The following is a 19,218-nucleotide window of genomic DNA, read 5'->3' on the forward strand; positions in this document are numbered from 1 at the left end:
GCACATAATGAAATAAGCTGCAGAGCTACTTTTAAAACACATGCCAATGAAAACTTCATTTAGTGACAAGACAAGCCAAATAATTCTAGAAATGGCAAGTGCAGTGGTCAAGTTTAAACAAATGGAAATTCATGTTCAGTTGCATGCTTCCATGCATGAACTGGATGACAGAAACAGAATGGATAAGTAAACTCGACAGTGCTCTTTAACATGGGCTATTATACTGCTTTTAGGAATTGAAGGTTGTGATCCATTAAGTAATGGGGTAAAATAAAATTACATCATGACAACAAAATGGTGCTTTAACATGTACACAGGTGACACCTCGATTCTGGCCTTCCTGGGGAGAATTTTCAAAAAAGTTCTTTCATCCCTTTTCTGTCAACCTCTTTAAACATAAAGCATCACACGAACTTCTTCAATCAGAAAATCAATAGATCTTGGTTATTTTTCTAAACAGAGCTCCAGCTTTTTTAAATTAATGCTAAAGAACTTTAGGTGAAAGTTCTTTCACCTTTCTCATATGTCCACCATGTTTTCTTAAAAACAACAGAATATTCCAGGCCAATAAAATGGACAAATCTGAGGATATTTTGGGATATAAACCTAATGGGAAAAATATGTCCAGACAGTGGAACTCAGGATAAAATGGACATTAAAAAATCGGCTCCTGGTTTGCATATTTCAAATTCTCAATAGTCAGAGATGACTGATGCCATCCTGTAGGGTGCAGGGTCATGCACCCCCCTGACCCTGGACACTGTGGGATAGTAGTGTTCTACAACACAAAGAAAAGTAATGACAACTTAGAAAGGTAAGGGAGCTAAGCAAGCTGAACAATGCAGCTTTATAACTTAAACTGCATGGGTGGGGGATCAGGGAGTAGTAACACTGGCAAATTATTTCAGTACTGTTACCTTGCAGAATCAGTTCTTTTCCCCATATGCTTTACTTCAAAGACAAGCAAGTATGAAAGAAGACTGCCCCAAATTTCTCCTCAGTTTGTGGCAAATCTCATCAATTTGTCAACTCTCAGTCATATATGTTTTACCATTAAAATGATAAAAGAGAATCGAGTGTTTTAAAACAAAGGTGGTCAGTTCGTAACAGGTTCCCAGCCTGTGCCAGTTGCATCCTGTGCCTGCTGCATCCTCGGCCACACTCTGGCTGCAAAAGGCTTCGCCACTGCTCTGCCTGGCAGGTGAGTGCCCCCCTTCCCAGGGGCTGCTAGGTGTCTGACCACCTGCGGAGGGCTTATGCTGCCTCCTTCCTGCTTTCTCCTGACACATGCTGGCTGGCTGATGCCTGTGAGTTCCAATGCCTTCTGGTATCAGCATTTCCAAACTGCACAAACTTTTTGTCAACTACCCTTGAATCAAACATAAGCATCGTTGTTTTAAGCAAACTGCTCTTATCTTTCCTTGTAATTCTAAATTTCAACCCTTAAAAGCCTCAGGGACTCACTGAAGAGTATGAGAGGATTATATGAGGCTTCTAGGTGTGAGTTTTAGATGAAGCGGTGCAGAGGAAGACAGAAAAGGGATAACATTTCCGGTGCTTATTCTCTCCAGTTAAAATATAAGGTATCACCAGCATTCCAAAAAGAGTAGCCAATTTTATTTTAAAGGTCAACTGGAATAAACAAAAATCCTTTGAATAACAGGTTGGTCCATCTTTCACACAGGATTAAATACTTCAGAAAGTCTAAAACAAGCAGTATACAGTATTTACCCACCAATGGGTAAGACCTCAAAGATAAAACTCTGATTGCAAAGACTTTTTCATATTAGCAGACACCATATGCATAAAAATAAGATTGTTATGAACGACAAAAATGATCAGTATCTTTAAGCAAACATTAAACATACAAGAAACTAAGGGTTTATTTAACTTTCCCAAGGCAGCAATATAGCTGTTCATGTAAGCTTTGTTCCACTAAGACAATGTAAAGGATTTTTAAGGCAACATTAAAAAAAATAACAACAAATGGTATGCCATTTTCTTCAAAAATATATGGCTTTGGCAAAATGCTAGCACTGATAAGCAGTGCTCCCTTTAAAAACACCAGAACATCCTTGGAAATTTAGTCCTGTTGACCTTTAAGTCATTTCAGTCCAATTTGTTAACTTTCTAAACAATTTTGAAGACTTGACCACTGATGTTTAAAAGCCTTATCTATACAAGGTTATTAAATTTACATCTAAATCTAAACTGCCTGCGGCCACACAAGCGATAAAGCATTTTCTACCTCTCCACCCCAAAGATCTCCGTTGTGATGCTGCAAACAATGAACAGAAAGCTGGATTTAGGATTCAGTTTCAAAGAGAAGATTCACAACTTGTTAACAAAAGATAAAGCAGTAACTGTGTCCTACACAAAATACAATTACTGAATTAACAGTGTTTTAAAAAAAAAAAAGTATTTTTCCTGGTACATGCGGTGTTTAGAGAGCCACCAACATAAAATGTTCAAGCTTATCTTATGAGAGTTCAGAATTCATTCCTGTTGCCACAGCACTTAAGAAAGACACTTTATTCGACAGACTTTTATTTTACACAATCCTACTACCTCTGGTGATTGTTGGAAATACTAAGTAATATCAAGTATCTTTCGTTTGATATTTTACTGATCTAAGTGAACACTACAAGTAAACCCTACTAAAATGAACTATCTGACAAGAAGAAATACGAAATGAGGAGAGAGCTTGCCTAAATACCAAAAATACACATCAATACAGCCCTTTATTTTCATATAACTGAATATGCAATTAGGTTATATGAACAAAAGTTACTACTCTCTTTTCAAAGCAACCTTTTATTTTAAAAAATGTCAAAGGACCAATACCCAAAAGGAATGTGAGTCAAAAGTATAAACCAAGTATGTCATTTTAAATTTTCCAGTAGCCACATCAAAAAAAGAAAAAAATCAAGTGAGATTAATTTTAATGCATGTTATTTAATCCAATGTATTGAGAATATATCTATTCAAAGTGTGATCAATACAAAAATTATTAAAGACAGTTAGATTTTTTTTCATCCCAAGCGTGTATTTTATAATGAGAAAATGTCAATTTAGACTTGCACATTTCAAGGACTCAACAGCCTGTGAAGGCTAGTGGCTACTAGAAAGGTCCGCACAGGTCCAGTTAATCCCTTTATTAGAGCAAGGGCAAAACCAGTTTTTAGCACTCTATTCCTCCACATCACCTGCTTATAATAGGGTTTCTGGTTTCCTTCTAATTGATGAAAAAAAAATTTTTTTCAATGATGGGGGAAAAGGAATATTACTTACCCCTGAAATTACCTTTGAACTACCCAAAGAAAAATTATAGGTAAATTCCCATTAAATGGAAGATAATTAACAACCTATTGTTAATACAATGACTTCCAGTTAGTTTAAAACTGGACCTAAGGAGAAGGAAGGAGATCCTAAAATGTGCATTCATTTGCTAAGAATTCCAAGGAATTGCAGGAATGAGGGGGATACTGGCAGCTTTCTCCCCCTAAGCACCCCACCTGCGTCTGTTAACGAATTCTGTACTTCACTCATGGTGAAGGCTTGTGTTCTAATTAGTGCATCTCTTATGCAGCTCTGCATAATGTTAGGCTGGATGCTTCTTTTAAAAAGGAAGGACAGGGCCTCCCCGGTGGTGCAGCGGTTGAGCGCTGGGTTGCAAAGCTGCCCGCAGCCTCTGCAGCACCGGTTCGATCCCCGGCTGCTCCCCGGCCACTGGAGGAGGGTCCCACATGGCGCACAGACCTCTCCTGCCGCCCGCTGCTCCCCTCAGCAGTGTACTTCGTCAGTCTGCCTGTTCTGCTCCCCGCTCTGGCTCTGGTGAATTCTCTCACCCTCCCGCGCTTCTGACTGTACCCAGTGCTTGTATAAATAAAAATAAAAAAAAATCTTTAAAAAAATAAAAATAAATAAAATAAATAAAAAGGAAGGACACATCTATGTCATTCATTACTCTTCAGCATTGTCTGGTAACCAGCAGGTACAGCCTACAATGTACCTAGCATGCAATAAGGCATAGAACTTCAGGGCTGGAGAATATAAGGTGGTTAACAGAACACTGGCTCCAACTGTAACCCAAAGCAGAAATCCCCTCCACAATAATTGTAGATGGTAGAGACCCACCACTGTGTAAAACAAAGACTCCAAATCCTGATGGCCCAACAGTTGGCTGGGTCACAAAGATGTGTTCTGACTTCCCTCCCCTAAGTTGAGCTGGCACAGCAATTTTAAAGAATGTGACCAACCAGCACCCCAGTTCCACATAATTCACTAGCGCCAACTGGCTACAGCCCGTTCATGCAAGACATCCTGTTCATCTCCACAGTCCTGAAACAGGCACCCAGCCTCCAACAGGGGAGGTGGGGTGGGACATCAGGGAGGTGACTGCTGGTTTTCTTAGAGCAGTGAATGGGAAACAAAGTGGTGGCTGTTCTACATCAAAGAATCATGGAGCAGTATTATGCCTCGGACCTGCTTCATGTACCTCTTTGGCCCCTGCATCTCAGCTTGACTCCTTAACTTAGACACTGGCAGTGACAGGGGTCTGCTCAAATCAGGTCCACTGCTTGTCTGGACAGCCTTAGGGTTCACTGTCTCTAGTACGAGGTTGAACGTGGCATTCCTATTCCCTCTGCTTGCTGCTCTGGAATCTCCGCTCGGAAGACACCTGCGTCATCCACAAGACAGCCATCATATTCTGCGGTCATACCTTCCCCAAGTCAAATGTTCTTATTCCTAGAATTGATCTCCACACAGAAGTTTTCTAATATCCTCCCTCAGGATATAATCACACTTAATAGCGTTCTTCCTGAAGAAGAGAGGAACACAGCTCAGTAATTCGATTTCAGAGCTAGATATTGTAAAGCGTGGTGAAGGGCATCTCTTGTTCCAGGAAAAAAAGTCATTATTATTGAATAAAAGCCATTATAGGCATAAATCTCATAGCACAGACATTATTTAATATCCACCCAACACATATTTACTAAACATCTACGGAGTAGTGCAGAAAGTTCCTGAAAACAGAAAGTTAACCAGACATCACCTAGTTAACTATACTACATCTTTCCTATCAATCCCACATAAAAACTAATCAAAGTTTAAGACTGAAAGCCTCTAAAAATACAGGATTTCAAGAAATACACTATGTGAGTTCAACCGGATTATAAATAGAAATATTGGTACATATCTAAAATTCCTTTTAATGGCCTGTGCTGAATATAAATATATAAAATGTGAATTTCCCTGGGTTGGTGAGGCAGGCGTCCCTAGAGAATAAAAATCTACCAGAATGTAAAGTTTATCGATCACAGCTATTCCTTTCTGGGGCCCAGGTCCCTCGCAGGCAGGGAAAGACACTAAGGAGATGACTTCACAATGAACAGAGCACCCTCTCTGACTTCATCCTCTCTGCACCCCATTGGGACCTGATACTCGTGTTTTGCATATACGTATGATTTTTATATGTGTAAAATAGCTCCCAAGCAATGGGTGATCACCATTTCAGGAAAAATACAAGTTTTTAAATTAGACTCCACTGTTAGAACCAGTCTGCCCTCATCCACACTGATGGGTACACAGACATACTAGGACCCCAGGAGACACTATCTTGATAAGACCAATAGATGGCATTTGTAGTTAAAGAGAGAAACTCTTGTTTAAAAAGCTTTTACAAGGGCCTCCCTGGTGGCACAAGGGGTTATGCACCACACTTTGAAGCAATCTGCAGCCTCTGCAACATGAGTTCGATCCCCAAACACCAGGGAGCAACCCACATGGCACAGCAGACCTCTCCCGACTTGCCTGCTGCTCCCCTCAGCAGTGTATTTCAGTCAATCCACCTTTTCTGCTCCCCAGTCTGTCTCTGATGAATCCTCTCACCCCCTGCATCTCTGGCCTGTACACCAGCTCTTGTATGCATAAATAAATAAATAAATCTTAAAAAAAAATAAAATAAAAAGCTTTACAAGATCAAAAAGTTAGAGTCTTATCCTGTAAGAGGGAGCCATGGACAGAGTGGACTAGAAGGATAAGCTTAAAACCTGAAAAGCTCATTTCCCAGGGTGCCCAAGTCCTTGTCCTCACAGAAAGGGGTGCCTAACGTGATGCTGGGGTGCTTCCACCCCAGCTTCCACCCGCCGTGGTCCTCACTGCAGATCCTTTATTTCTCAATGGTCTGTTCCCAGTGATTTCAAACTAATTCTGATATACATTAACCCTGCCGTGGATGTCAAGAAAGAAACATTATCCCAATAGGAAACAAGCAAAACACTGGATCTATAAATCTAATCACATCTCCTTCCAGTACTTTGCTACAGAATTCCACCACTATTTAGCTTACGTTGCAAATCCTTGTTTTAAAATATGGATTACAAATGGCTGAAAAAAATAAAACTGAAATGCTAAATTAGTCCTCTAAAAAAGTCCTATAGAATTAGTCATTCGGTTGCCTCCCCCCTTAACCCAGTATATTTATTTACATGCGTTGTGCGTAGAGATTTCCCTGGTAAGTACTTCAGTAGCCCATCATTTTACCCATCTAGAGAATGTCACAGGGTCAAAGCAGCCCCAAAATACAGACACACTAATAAGGGGTTTAGAACAAAAGTGGTATTCGGTATCCAATATCTAAGCCCATACCAAATGTCAGTAAGAATTCATTTCAACATCTTAAAAGAGGGGAAGCTGCCTTTATAAGCACACTATTATTTTATTCAACTGGAATGATTAACCCTCACAACAGAAAATAGCAAAACTAATTTCCCTCCCTGAGTTATCACTGAATGTCTATCTAAGCTCCCCCACCCCGCGGTTCTAGCACATACCTGGTCTGTTAATTCTGTCAAGTTTGTCCATGCTTGGGGAGGGGAGCCGGATCCTGGGACTGCTCTGATTGGAGTTGTCTGATCCCATGTCACAAAGCGAGTCATCAGCCGCGAGTAAGAGCTCTTTCACACATTTGTGACAAATACTGTGTTGACAGGGGAGAATCAACGGGTGGGTGAATAGCTCCTTGCAGGCGGGGCAAACAAGCTCTCTCTCGATATTCTTAATGGTAACCTTCAATTGAGAAAAAGAAATCAGGTCAAAAGGTTCTTAGTGAATAAATATATTAACACCTTTTGTGTAGGTACAATTCTATACCATCAGCATCCCTCAAAGTACAGTCTAGAACTGAAGGGACATGAAGTGGGAGATTTCTGGACCTACTAAACATAGAGCTTCCACAGGATCCAGCAATTCCACTCCTAGGTATTTACCCAGAGGACACAGAAACATCAAGTCCAAAGAGCACCTGCACCCCTATGTTTATAGCAGCACTGTTTACAATAGCTAAGCTTTGGAAACAACCCAAATGCCCAAAAATAGATGACTGGATCAAGAAGATGTGGTACATATATACCATGGAATATTACTCAGCATTCAAAAAAGATAAACACATGCAATTTGCAGCAACATGGATGGCGCTGGAAGGGATCATGCTCAGTGAAATAAGCCAAAAAGGAAAAGAAAAATACCGGATGGTCTCACTCATAGCAGGAATCTAGAAAACTTAAATAAGGGACCAGGAAAATGAATAACTATAAGAAAGTGAAAATCAAAATCAACAAAAACTATGAACCAGAGACACTTTTTGGGGGGTGGGGGGCGGGAGGGGAGGGATTGGGGTCAGAATGGGGGGATTGCAATTGTATGGGGAATATAAAAATAAAATTTATTAATTAAAAATAAATAAATAAATAAATAAATAAATAAATAAATTTAAATATGAGAAAAATTAAAATATTAGGGGACCATGACAGTCGATCAACAATTATGCAGTCATTACAACTTACTAACTCAGTGAAATCCTAAATGCATAGTGTTTCAATAAAAATTAAGAATGTAGCACAAAAAGGAAACCGTACTTGCATTTAATGCATTATGTGACTGGCAAATATCACAAACTAGTAAAAATGGAGTTGACCAGTGTGCTCCAAAGTCCCACTGAAATCTTTAGAAACTAAATTATCAACAGTTTTCTACATTCAGCATGCTGCTTTTTCATATGCTGCAAAAGTAAACCAGGAAAAAATGCTTGACATTCTCAAACTGCACATCCAAGCAGTTACTTAAAAGCACGTATAAATATTAAAAGGGTGTCGGGGCTTCCAAGGCATGATCATAAGTGCCCTCAACACCACAGGCTTGCATTATCTTTACTGAGAAACATTTTAGACTAAGTGCAACTAACAAGATTTGTGGCCCCCTACCACCCCCATTTAGCTTCTCTACCCATGTAGCCCAAACTGGGGAGGCTATGAGTCTATATTTATTATCCCTGGAATTCTAAAGACAGTAGTCTAAGGTTCTCATAAACTTTACACAGTCATTTCAACTACTGAAAATATTCAGAAATTGCAAACCGACCTAATTCACTTATTTTAATTAAATACAAATGTATGCAGGTTTATTCTAAAATGCCACAGAGGGCTTCATAGCTTTATTAGCTCATCCTTGTCAATGGGCGTTGTACTGCAGCATGGCTTCATGCATCACCCAACCTATACTTAGTAAGAGCCCTCTTGTCACAATTTTAATAAATCTGGAAGCAAGATAGCCCCCACCTCAATAAGGCACATAAAAAAAATGCAGAATAGTCACATCTGCCCCATTTCAAGAAGGCAGGTTAACACCTAACTCAAAAGCTTCTCCCCCATGGGAGATCTAAAACCACTTCCATTCCACCGGTACTTAAAGCAATATAGAACCTTTCTAATCGCCATAGATAGAAAATATTCTTACTCACGGGCCTGCTGGTGGCGCAAGGGGTTAAGCACCGCACTATGAGGCAATTTGCAGCCTCTGCAGCACGAGTTCCATCCGGTGGACCAGGGAGCAGCCCACATGGCGCACAGCCCTCTCCTGCCTCGCCCGCTGCTCCCCCCAGCAGTGGATTTCATCTGTCTGCCTGTTCTGCTCCCCGCTCTGTCTCTGGTGAATCCTCTCACCCCCCTCCCATACCTCTGGCCTGTACCCCAGCTCTTTTTTAAATAAATCCTTAAAAAAAAAATTACAAATAAATCATAGTATCACCTCACCAATAAGAAAAAGAAAAAAAGAAAAGAAAACATTCTCACTCCAAAGAAAAATGGGTGTTCCTTCCACATTCATCGAGGGGAAACAATCTGATTAAGAGAAATGCAACGTGGTGGGTCCCACGACCAAGCTGTCTGAAAACAGATGAGGCTGAAGAGGAAACAAGTTGGGAAACTGTGGGTCCGACGCCTTCAGGCAAAAACAGCAGCACCCCGACAGCTGGCTGCGCGAGCCGGCCTCCCCTCATCGTGGGGTTTGGGGGGCGCCTTGGGCAGCGGGCGCCGGCCAGCGCCGCCCGCGGGGTCCGGGGGGCCTCGAGCGCCGGCCCCACGGCGCTGCAGACAAAGGGCAGCCCTTGCGGGGCGCGCGCCCCGAGCCGCGCGCGGCCCCCGACCCGACTCGCGGAAGCCAGTTCCCTCTGCAGCCTGCGCCCCACTTACGAGCCCCGCCCCGACTCCCCGCGGTGCTCAGGTGGGCGAGGACCGCACCCCAGCGGCGCCTCTTCCGGGCGCGAGCGGGCACCCCGAGAGGAAGCGGAGCCACCGCACGCGCGCCCCGGCAGCTCGGAGAGGAGGCTCCCGCCGCGCCCCACCCCGCCGCAGCGCCGGCGCAGCGCCGAGGAAGGGGCGCGCGGGGCCCCCCGGCGTGGCGCCCCACTCACCAGCGAGTCCGAGCCGTCCCCCTCCATGGCGGCCCCCCTCCAGGTGTCATCAACGGCGGGGGGCGCGCGGGGGTCCCGGGCAGGGCCGGTGGGCGGGCCCCTGCGCCGGCCGCGGAGCGCGGGTTCCCAGGCGAGGGCGCGCTGGGCGGCCGGACCCGGCCAGCGGACCGACGCGGCGAGGAGCAGCCGGGGCAGGCGACGGCACGGGCCGGAGAGGCGCGCTCTGCTCCCGCGACGGCCCGAATCCCGCCCGCGGCCGGCTGCGCCGGCGGCTCCTGCGGTCTGCGGCGGGGCGGGCGGGCGGCCGCGGGGGCTGGGCGCGGCGGGGCGGGGCGGGGCCGGGGCGGCGCCGTCGCCCGGGCAACAGCGACCACCGCACAAAGCGGGCGGGGCAGCCGGGCTGGGGGTGCGGCGCCCTGGGGGCTCCGGAGGCCGCCGCCTCTCCCGCGTGTCGCCCCGGCCCCGGGGTTAGCCGGCCTGGCGGGGGCAGAAGCGAGGGGCGGGTCAGGGGTGGGGCCGCCCCGCGGAGATGCAGCTGGCTGCGCCCCAACCCCTGCTCGGCGCGCATTCTCCCCTCTTTATTTTGCTTAACCTGAGCTCTGGCACGCGGCGGCGCCCAGCATCACCCGCAAACCCCACTTTCAGAGTCTGGACGGGCTGATGCGGGCGCGGGTCTCCCCCGGCACCGCAGCCAGCGCCGGCGAGCCCAGGGCGAGAGCGCGCGCACCCCGCCCGGGCCCGGGCTTCCCCGAGACGTCTCGCCCGCTCGTCTTGCAGCGCGACCCCCCGACTGCCCACACGCCCCTCAATGCGCTTCCCGCTGCTGCCTCTGCACACCCCGCCGCGGGGCCGCCACGCGCGATGCGCTCCGGCACGAGAGGCGCGGGCCAAGGCCGAGGGCTCCGAGGTCCCTCGCCTGGGTGCTGGCCAGGACTTGAAATCGAGAGACCGCGGCTGCAGCCCCCCCTCCCCCCCTCCCCCCCCCCCGCACCCCTGTCCCCACAACCGCGCTGGGGACAGCGGGCCAGGGCTGCCCAGTACCCAGCGCTGGGCGCCCGCCTAGTGCCACGGTCCACGCTGCCCACCCAGCTTGGGGACCGGCGGCGCAACGTTCACCTGCCAAGTGGCAAGCGTGTTTCTTCTGGCTTGTTCTCCAGCAAACAGAAAACAAGTCAACCTGGGATGGGCGGAAGCATTATTATTAGATCACACCACTGCATTCCCTGTGTAAATAATTCCATCCCTACTTAGACATGGAGAGAACCGGCTCTCCAAACAGCAGGGGAGAGGGGCCATGGAGCAGTACCTGGGCATCCCGTTTAAGTTTGGAAATGCTCCCCACTTTTATTTCCTATTTGGGAGAAGTCGCTGCCTGTAGCAAGTTCCCACAGCACTGCTGCCAGGGGTACCCTCTGCAACCCGACATTTAAACAACGGTGCAGTGGTGTGGCCTTAAGAACAGTCAGGGACCTAGGGACCGGAGCGATTGTCTTCAGTGGAATAACGTCAATTTACAGCAAGGTGCAGAGAGGTTAACACCTTGTCAAGTGATGACCACACCATGATCCGGGTTAATGCCGCTTCTGTGGCCCCACGAGGTGGAGTTGAGGCCACTTCCACCCCACGGGTGCTGAAGTGTCTTAACCAGGAGGGATAGAAGGAAAATAATAAATGCTGGCAAAATTTAGATGTCTAAATCATGTCTTGACACCATGTTCCCACATAGATTTTGAAAGGCAAGACCATTAAAAAGTTATCAGGTGTCAGTTTGTGTTTTTAATACTGCAGTTGGGATTAAGCAATTAACTGCAAACTCACATGAGCATATTTGAATAGTGGTTTGGCCCAAAACTAGTTCACAGAATAGAACATTGGAAGGCTTCATGAATAAAAACTAAAGATAGGCAGCTCTCCGGCCCACCTGTGCCTATGCAGGTGCCTCGCTTAATCTCCTATTCCTCATAAACCTGTCCTCTTATTTTTTTTAAAGATTTATTTATTTATGCATACAAGAACTGGGGTACAGGTCATGGAAGGGGGGTGAAAGGATTCACCAGAGACAGAGTGGAGAACAGAACAGACAGACTGACAAAATACACTGCTGAGGGGAGCAGCAGGCGAGACAGGAGAGGTCTGCTGCACCAAGTGGCTGGCCAGAGATAGAACTCTTGCTGCAGAGGCTATGACTGCTTCAATGTGCGATGCTTAACCCCTTGCGCCACCAGGGAGGCCCTAAACATGTCCTTTTAAAACGTAAAAACAAACCAACCAAGAACTGGAGATAAAACTGGTACTGATAATACTCAACTGAACATAAATTTGTGCAAATCAAACTTCAAAGAGATTATTTTCCACCTAATTCTCAAAGTTAAAAAAAAATATGGCAGGGCCTCCCTGGTGGCACAAGGGGTTAAGCACCGCACTATGAGGCAATCTGCAGCCTCTGCAGCATGAGTTAGATCCGGGCCAGCCAGGGAGCAACCCACATGGCGCAGCAGACCTCTCCTGTCTCACTCCCTGCTCCCCTCAGCAGTGTATTTCAGTCCATCTGCCTGTTCTGTTCCCCACTCTCTCTCTCTGGAGAATCCTCTCACCACCACCCCCCACATCTACGGCCTGTACCCCAGCTCTTGTATGCATAAATAAATAAATATTTTTTTTAACTATGGCAAAAATACACTTGGCAAGAAGGTGAGGAACTAATAAGCACTTTCACATTGTTGGGTGAGAATAGAGATGACACAGCTTATTGAAAGAAAATTCTGCAGATCTCATCAAAAATTTACAATGTTTATACCCTTAACTAAGTAATTCCACGTCTAAGATTTTTTTTTCCTACTGAAATATGTGCACGTACACACAAAATCCCACACAGAAATCTTATTGAGACCTTATTTGTAGCAACTAAATACCTATCATCCATATTGTACATCCACACTATGGAAATAGTATGCATCCCAATGACTGGAATGATGAGAAATGCATCTACAATATAATGTTAAACTACAAAACCACATGGATTCTATATGTGACCATGTTGGCAATGAAGATGAGACAGGTATATGTACTAACATAGGCAAATATGGAAATAAAATAAGTCTCTGAAATAGAAACCAAAAAGTAGTAACAGTATTTCAGAGAAGTAACAAGATGGAGGTGTGAGGGACTAATTTCTCACATGGTATAGCAGGCATTTTACAATATGGGCATGTTTAACTTATAGAAACTTTCTAGTGTAATTAAATCCAGAAACTTTTTAATCCACATTTATTTAAATTCTTTAATCCATAAGCTTTTTAAAAAAAGATTTATTTATTTATGCATACAAGAACTGGGGTACAGACCAGAGGTGCCGGGGAGTGAGAGGATTCACCAGAGCCAGAGTGGGGAACAGAACAGGCAGACCGATGAAATACACTGCTGAGGGGAGCAGCGGGCAAGTCAGGAAAGGTCTGCTGTGCCAGGTGGGTAGTTCCCTGGGCGGGGATCGAACTCATGCTGCAGTGGCTGCAGATAGTTTCATAGTGCTGAGGATTAACTGCCTGTGCCACCAGGGAGGCCCTCCATAAGCTTTTTTTTTTTTTTTCCTTTTGGTGGGACCCTCACCGGCGGCCAGCCTCATAGCCCAGCGCTCAACCACTATGCCACCAGGGGAGGCCCCCTCCATAAGATTTTAAAAGCAAACGGGGGGGGGGGGCCTCCCTGGTGGCACAGCGGTTGAGCGCTGTGTTGCGAAGCTGCCCGTAGCCTCTGTGGCGCTGGTTCCATTCCCGGCTGCTCCCCGGCCACCGGGCGAGGGTCCCACATGGCGCGCAGACCTCTCCTGCCGCCCGCTGCTGCCCTCAGCAGTGTACTTCGTCAGTCTGCCTGTTCTGCTGCCCGCTCTGGCTCTGGTGAATTTTCTCACCCTCCCGAGCATCTGACTGTACCCAGTGCTTATATAAATAAATAAATAAATCTTTTTAAAAAATAAAAAATAAAAGCAAACCGGGAAGGGGCATATTGGTACATATGAAACCGACCCTTGTAAACCACCACACTCCACTCTTACGTCACTCCTACTTTCCCTCCCTTGGCTGCCAGGTTTTGGCTCATCAAATTTGTCTCTTTCAACATTAACACACCCCAGCCTCTTATCAAAAAATACCAAGACCCTTCCCAGTTGCTCCAGTTAAAATCTTGTGAATACTTTTTTAACCCCCTCTCCTCTGCCCCCTATGCTTCTGGTCAGTCTTAAATCCTGTTGTTTATTATGAAAGCCCTTTCTGATCCTCACATATTGCTGTGCACTCCCTCGGCGCAGGGGCGGGATAAGCTGTGGTCCTGACACAGCAGCTTAGCCTGGGGATCTACCCGGGAGGTGATGATGTCTGTGTCGGGTGAGGGTTATAGCAGAGCAAGGGAAGACTTCGGTGATGGCAGTCTGGTGTGGAGGGCCTGGACTACCGTGCTGCTCTTCTGGAGTTGCTGGGAAGCTTTTGAAGGCTTTTAGGTGAGAATGACATGAAAGTTCTTAGTGTGCATGTTTTAAAAATCACTGCCCAATTTGAATTGCATGTGCTGTCCTAGCCCTGCCTGAAATATCCTAACTCCCTTTCCAATTGTTTTTTTTTTTTAATATGGGTCAAAATGGAGTGCAGGCAGTAATTTTATACCCCCCCTTCACACACACACACACACACACACGCACACACACACACACATTCCACAGGACTTCAGTACACTCCTGTCAACACTGTGATATGGTACCAGGTGCTTGTGGGTTTGTTTCTCTGCTTTTCTTTCTGTCACAAGGTTGTGGCTGTCTCCAATCTAGTGCACGAAGTCCAAAAGGGCAGGGAAGTATGTCCTCAATTTTCTCCTACTTCACTTGCTAACAACTGCCACTACACACACACACACACACACACACACACACACATGCCATTCAGATTTGGTAAAACAGAGGTTCAGTAGATGTTCATTTCCTGCCATTTAAAATATAACCCTGTTACCTTTTAGGCGACATGCTACTCAGTGAACTGACCTGGTCTCCCTCCATTCCCACTCTGGATACCCAGCAAGAGATCAAGTTCCTGCTGAGTCAGGCCCTAATGACCAAGCTCACATTTCAGTCAGTGCTGGGAGGCATCAGGGACCTTAATCTGCTTAGTCTGAGAGTGCAGCCAGGGTACCACTCTCTTGCTATGTCCCGGAATAAGAAGTAGCAACAAGATGACAAGGTCACATACCCGTGACCTTGCCCTCTGTTGCAAACCGCCAGCCATTGGGATCAAACCAAGAGAGCCCCTAGACAGAGGGAAAGAAGGAAGATGGAGATGCAGTAAATCACAGGGCTGCAGGCAAATGGCTGAGCAATGCGCTGTCCCCATGCTGGGAACACAGAAGTTTATGCAGGGAAAGGGACGGCGGTGTCAATGATTGACCCAAGTCTCTCACAGGCCACGTTTACCTGTCATAAAGCGTTTCTATGGGAACCATCTCAGGGAAGAAGAGTCAGGAAGCCAGGAAGTTCAGATTTCCAAGGCCCAGCCCAGTGCTACTCATCTGGCAAGCTGCAGGTCCAGGGCCTGCTTCCTATTCCTTCACTGACTTATCATTGATCACCTCCCCTGACTCTGACCTCCTGCAGCACTTAGTGTTACTCACGTTAACAAGATTACAGCTGCTCATTTCATATGATAATGCTCCCTGCTTTGTAAGTCATCTCTTCCTAACCACTTCAGCTTTTGTTTGTCTGCTTTAAGACAAAATGCAGTAGCCATTTTTCTACCAAATGGAAACTGGATGAGAGAAGCACCATGCAGCTCACCACAGTTCCCCATACCCTGCAGGGCGGTACTGCTGTCTAACGAGGCGGGGGTGCAGAGGGGTGGCCAACACAAGGTGAACAACACCAGTATATTTAGAGCTGATAGCAGGTCCCCTCTGACCACACCTTTTGAGTTCTATACTTAGGGCTGCTAGGCTTAGAAAATAATACAGGGCACGCTGTTAAACTTGCATTTCAGAGACACACTACAATGTTTATTATGTTTTTATTACTATATAGTAAATATACATTGTGTTTAAAATGTTATATATTGGTCACTGTTTTTTTTTTTTGTTTGTTTGTTTTTTGTTTTTAGTGTAAGAATGTCCCAAATATTGATGGGGGAGACTTTACTTTAAAAATTTTGTTTTTGGGGCCTCCCCGGTGGCGCAGCGGTTGAGCGCTGGGTTGCTAAGCTGCCCGCGGCCTCTGCGACGCAGGTTCGATCCCCGGCTGCTCCCCGGCCACCAGAGGAGGGTCCCACATGGTGCGCAGACCTCTCCTGCCGCCCGCTGCTCCCCTCAGCAGTGTACTTCGGTCCTTCTGCCTGCTCTGCTCCCCACTCTGCCTCTGGTGAATTCTCTCACCCTCCCACGCTTCTGACTGTACCCAGTGCATGTATAAACAAACAAACAAACAAATAAATAAATAAAACATGCCTCTATTTAAAAAAAAAATCTTTAAAAAAAAATAAATAAATAAAAATTTTGTTTTTGAAAAGAGCATAAAAACTCCAATGGCAGAAATCACTGTGTGCTTTAAATATTAATGTGATCATCACAATAAAGTAAAATAAGTTTTATCTGAAATTCAAATTTAACTCTATGTCCTGTATTTTATCTGGCAACTCTATTTCTACTTTTTTTTTAAAGATTTATTTATTTATTCATACAAGAATCAGGGTACAGGCCAGAGGTATGGGGGGGTGAGAGGATTCACCAGAGTCAGAGAGGGTAACAGAACAGGCAGACTGACCGAAAAACACTGCTGAGGGGAGCAGTAGGCGAGTCAGGAGAGGTCTGCTGTGCCATGTGGGTAGCTCGCTGGCTGGGGATTGAACTCACGCTTCAGTGGCTATAGATAGCTTCATAGGTTGCATCTTAACCCAGGGAGGGCCCTACTTCTACTTGTTAATGACCACAGTTGGGATCGAAGGGGTCCGAAGGCCTAACTCTATTGTTTAAGTTGCTAGATGTAACAGCTTCCATTTACTCAGGGCCTATGAGGTGCCAGTAAGAGCATTAGCATTATGCATAAAGCATTCATTTAATTCTTACAAAAATTCTGTGGAACAGATGTAATCCCCTTCAATGGGACCTGTTAACAATCACCAAGCCCCTCCACCTACACTTCCACCCAGAGATTAAGTGAACGCCTGAAGGTGACACACACCCAGAAACAAAAAGCCAGGGGTCAGACCTGGTTCTCCCACACCACTACCCACAGATAAGTATAAAACATGCAATTTACAATTTCATAGAAAACACTATTAAAAACATAAAAAAAATTTCTGACAAAGCAGTTAAAGCAGTAAAGTAATAAATGCTTCTTTCTGATTATCTCTTGAACAATGTGGTAACATCAGAAGAATAGTACAATGATGTTTATGAATTGGCTATTTTCAATTGCTAATGTCTGTATTTTTAGTTTGCCTTCCCTGTCCCACCCTCAACACACCCATCTTACCCACTCCCAAGGTATAAAAAATAGGTATTTTGAAGAGCACTCTCAGTGGACACAACCTTAGTATTATCACCCAGATTAGAGTCCAGTTGTGTGAGCAACTATCAATTGAGGCTCCCGAAACAGATCATTTGGTAGTATTTTTGTATTGGTTGCAGGAGATAGTTAAGACTTTACATTACTCAGATTTGAGGACTTTCTAAACTTAATTCTTTTAGAGCATAAGTATCTTGGTGTTGCAAAATAATTTTTGTGTTTATAAAAGATCTTGAAGGTTTTCGTGTCTTGAAGATTCAGTTAAAAGTAACAAAATCGTTATCAATTTTTTAGTGTTACCATTTTAATGTATTTGAAGTGGTACCACAATGTGATACATTTCTCTGATGACTGATGAGGTTATCATGTGTTTGAATCATTTGGAAATCTTATTTTGTGAAAACCTATTTAAGTCTCTTGTCCATTTAAAAAAAAAAAAAAAAAGTAACAAAATCGGGCCTCCCCTGGTGGCGCAGGCAGTTGAGCACAGCGCTGTGAAGCTGTTCGCAGCCTCTGCAGCGCCAGTTCAATCCCGGCCAGTTGCAGCAGACCTCTCCTGTCTCTACCGCTGCTCCCCTCGGCAGTGTATTTCATCAGTCTGCCTGTTCTGTTCCCCGCTCTGTCTCTGGTGGATCCTCTCACCCTACCACATATCTGGCCTGTATCCTGGTTCTTGTGTAAATGAATAAATAAATCTTAAAAAAAAGTAATAGAATGGTTATCAAATGGTTATTTGCCTGGTTATCAAAATTCAATGTAAGTTTTCCAAAGCTATTTTTATTTTGCTCAAACTATTGTACTTTCTGGCTATTCATACATAAATATAAAAATGTGAATATAGTCTAAATATAATGAAGTCTAATAAATTTAAACTTTTTTATGTCCCATGTCATCAAACCTTCATTATATGATTCCAGAAGAGTGTGTGATAGTGTGAAGGGAAGATGTATATGAAAATTAAAAAAAAACAACTAGGGCCTCCCTGGTGGCGCAGCGGTTGAGCGCTGGGTTGCGAAGCTGCCCGCAGCCTCTGCAGGGCCGGTTCAATCCCCAGCTGCTCCCCGGCCACCGGAGGAGGGTCCCACATGGCGCGCAGACCTCTCCTGCCGCCCGCTGCTCCCCTCAGCAGTGTACTTCAGTCCTTCTGCCTGCTCTGCTCCCCGCTCTGGCTCTGGTGAATTCTCTCACCCTCCCGCGCTTCTGACTGTACCCAGTGCTTGTATGTATGTATGTATAAATCAATCAATCAATAAATAAATAAATCTTTTAAAAAAAAAAAAACAAAAAAACAACTAAACAGCCAAATCTTTCTAGAAATCAACAGTTCGAAGACACTGCTTTGAATAATCCTTGATAGTAACCACAGATTTGGAAGCTCTCTTTTAGTACAAAAGGTGAGTTACAGGGCCTCCCTGGTGGCGCAGGAGGTTGACAAGTGCAGCGCTATGAGGCTGTCCACAGCCTTTGCAGTGCCCATTTGGTCCCTGCCGCCCGGGGAGATGCCCACATGGTGCAGCAGACCTCTTGTCTCGCCCGCTGCTCCCCTCAGCAGTGTATTTCAGTAGATCTGCCTGTTCTGTTTCCCCACTCTGTTTCTGGTGAATCCTCTCACCCTTCTGTACATCTGGCCTATACCCCAGTTCTTGTATAAATAAAATAAATCTTTTAAAAAAAAAAAAGGTGAGTTGCAAAATAAATAAAAAAACAAAAAACAGCTTCCCAAAATATCTCTGATAGTGAAATATAAGAAGTCTACTGACATTGATTTCTAAGCCTCTCAAGAATTATCATAAGTACTAACTACACTATGGGGTGTTGCTGTTGAAGATAAAGACCTCAATGGCAGAGATCACTGTGTCCTTTAAATATTAACAACATCATCACAATAAAGTAAAATAAGCTGATCCAGCTTGCCAGGTGGGTTTTAGGTTACCCT

General features: G+C 45.1%; 1 protein-coding gene across 1 annotated transcript in view; it reads right to left on the reverse strand.

The window, feature by feature from the left end:
* TRIM36 (tripartite motif containing 36) overlaps nucleotides 1-19,218 on the reverse strand; it is a gene marked incomplete at both ends in the record, with an annotated part of 41,267 nt that overhangs the window by 19,224 nt on the left and 2,825 nt on the right. Inside the window, one exon of the mRNA XM_084252001.1 lies at nucleotides 6,837-7,071. Coding sequence (XP_084108127.1) covers nucleotides 6,837-7,071 — 235 coding nt within the window. The remainder of the gene's footprint in view (nucleotides 1-6,836; nucleotides 7,072-19,218) is intronic.

This window comes from Talpa europaea, assembly GCF_964194135.1.
Source record: "Talpa europaea genome assembly, chromosome: 13".
Classification (NCBI taxonomy): Eukaryota; Metazoa; Chordata; class Mammalia; order Eulipotyphla; family Talpidae; genus Talpa; species Talpa europaea.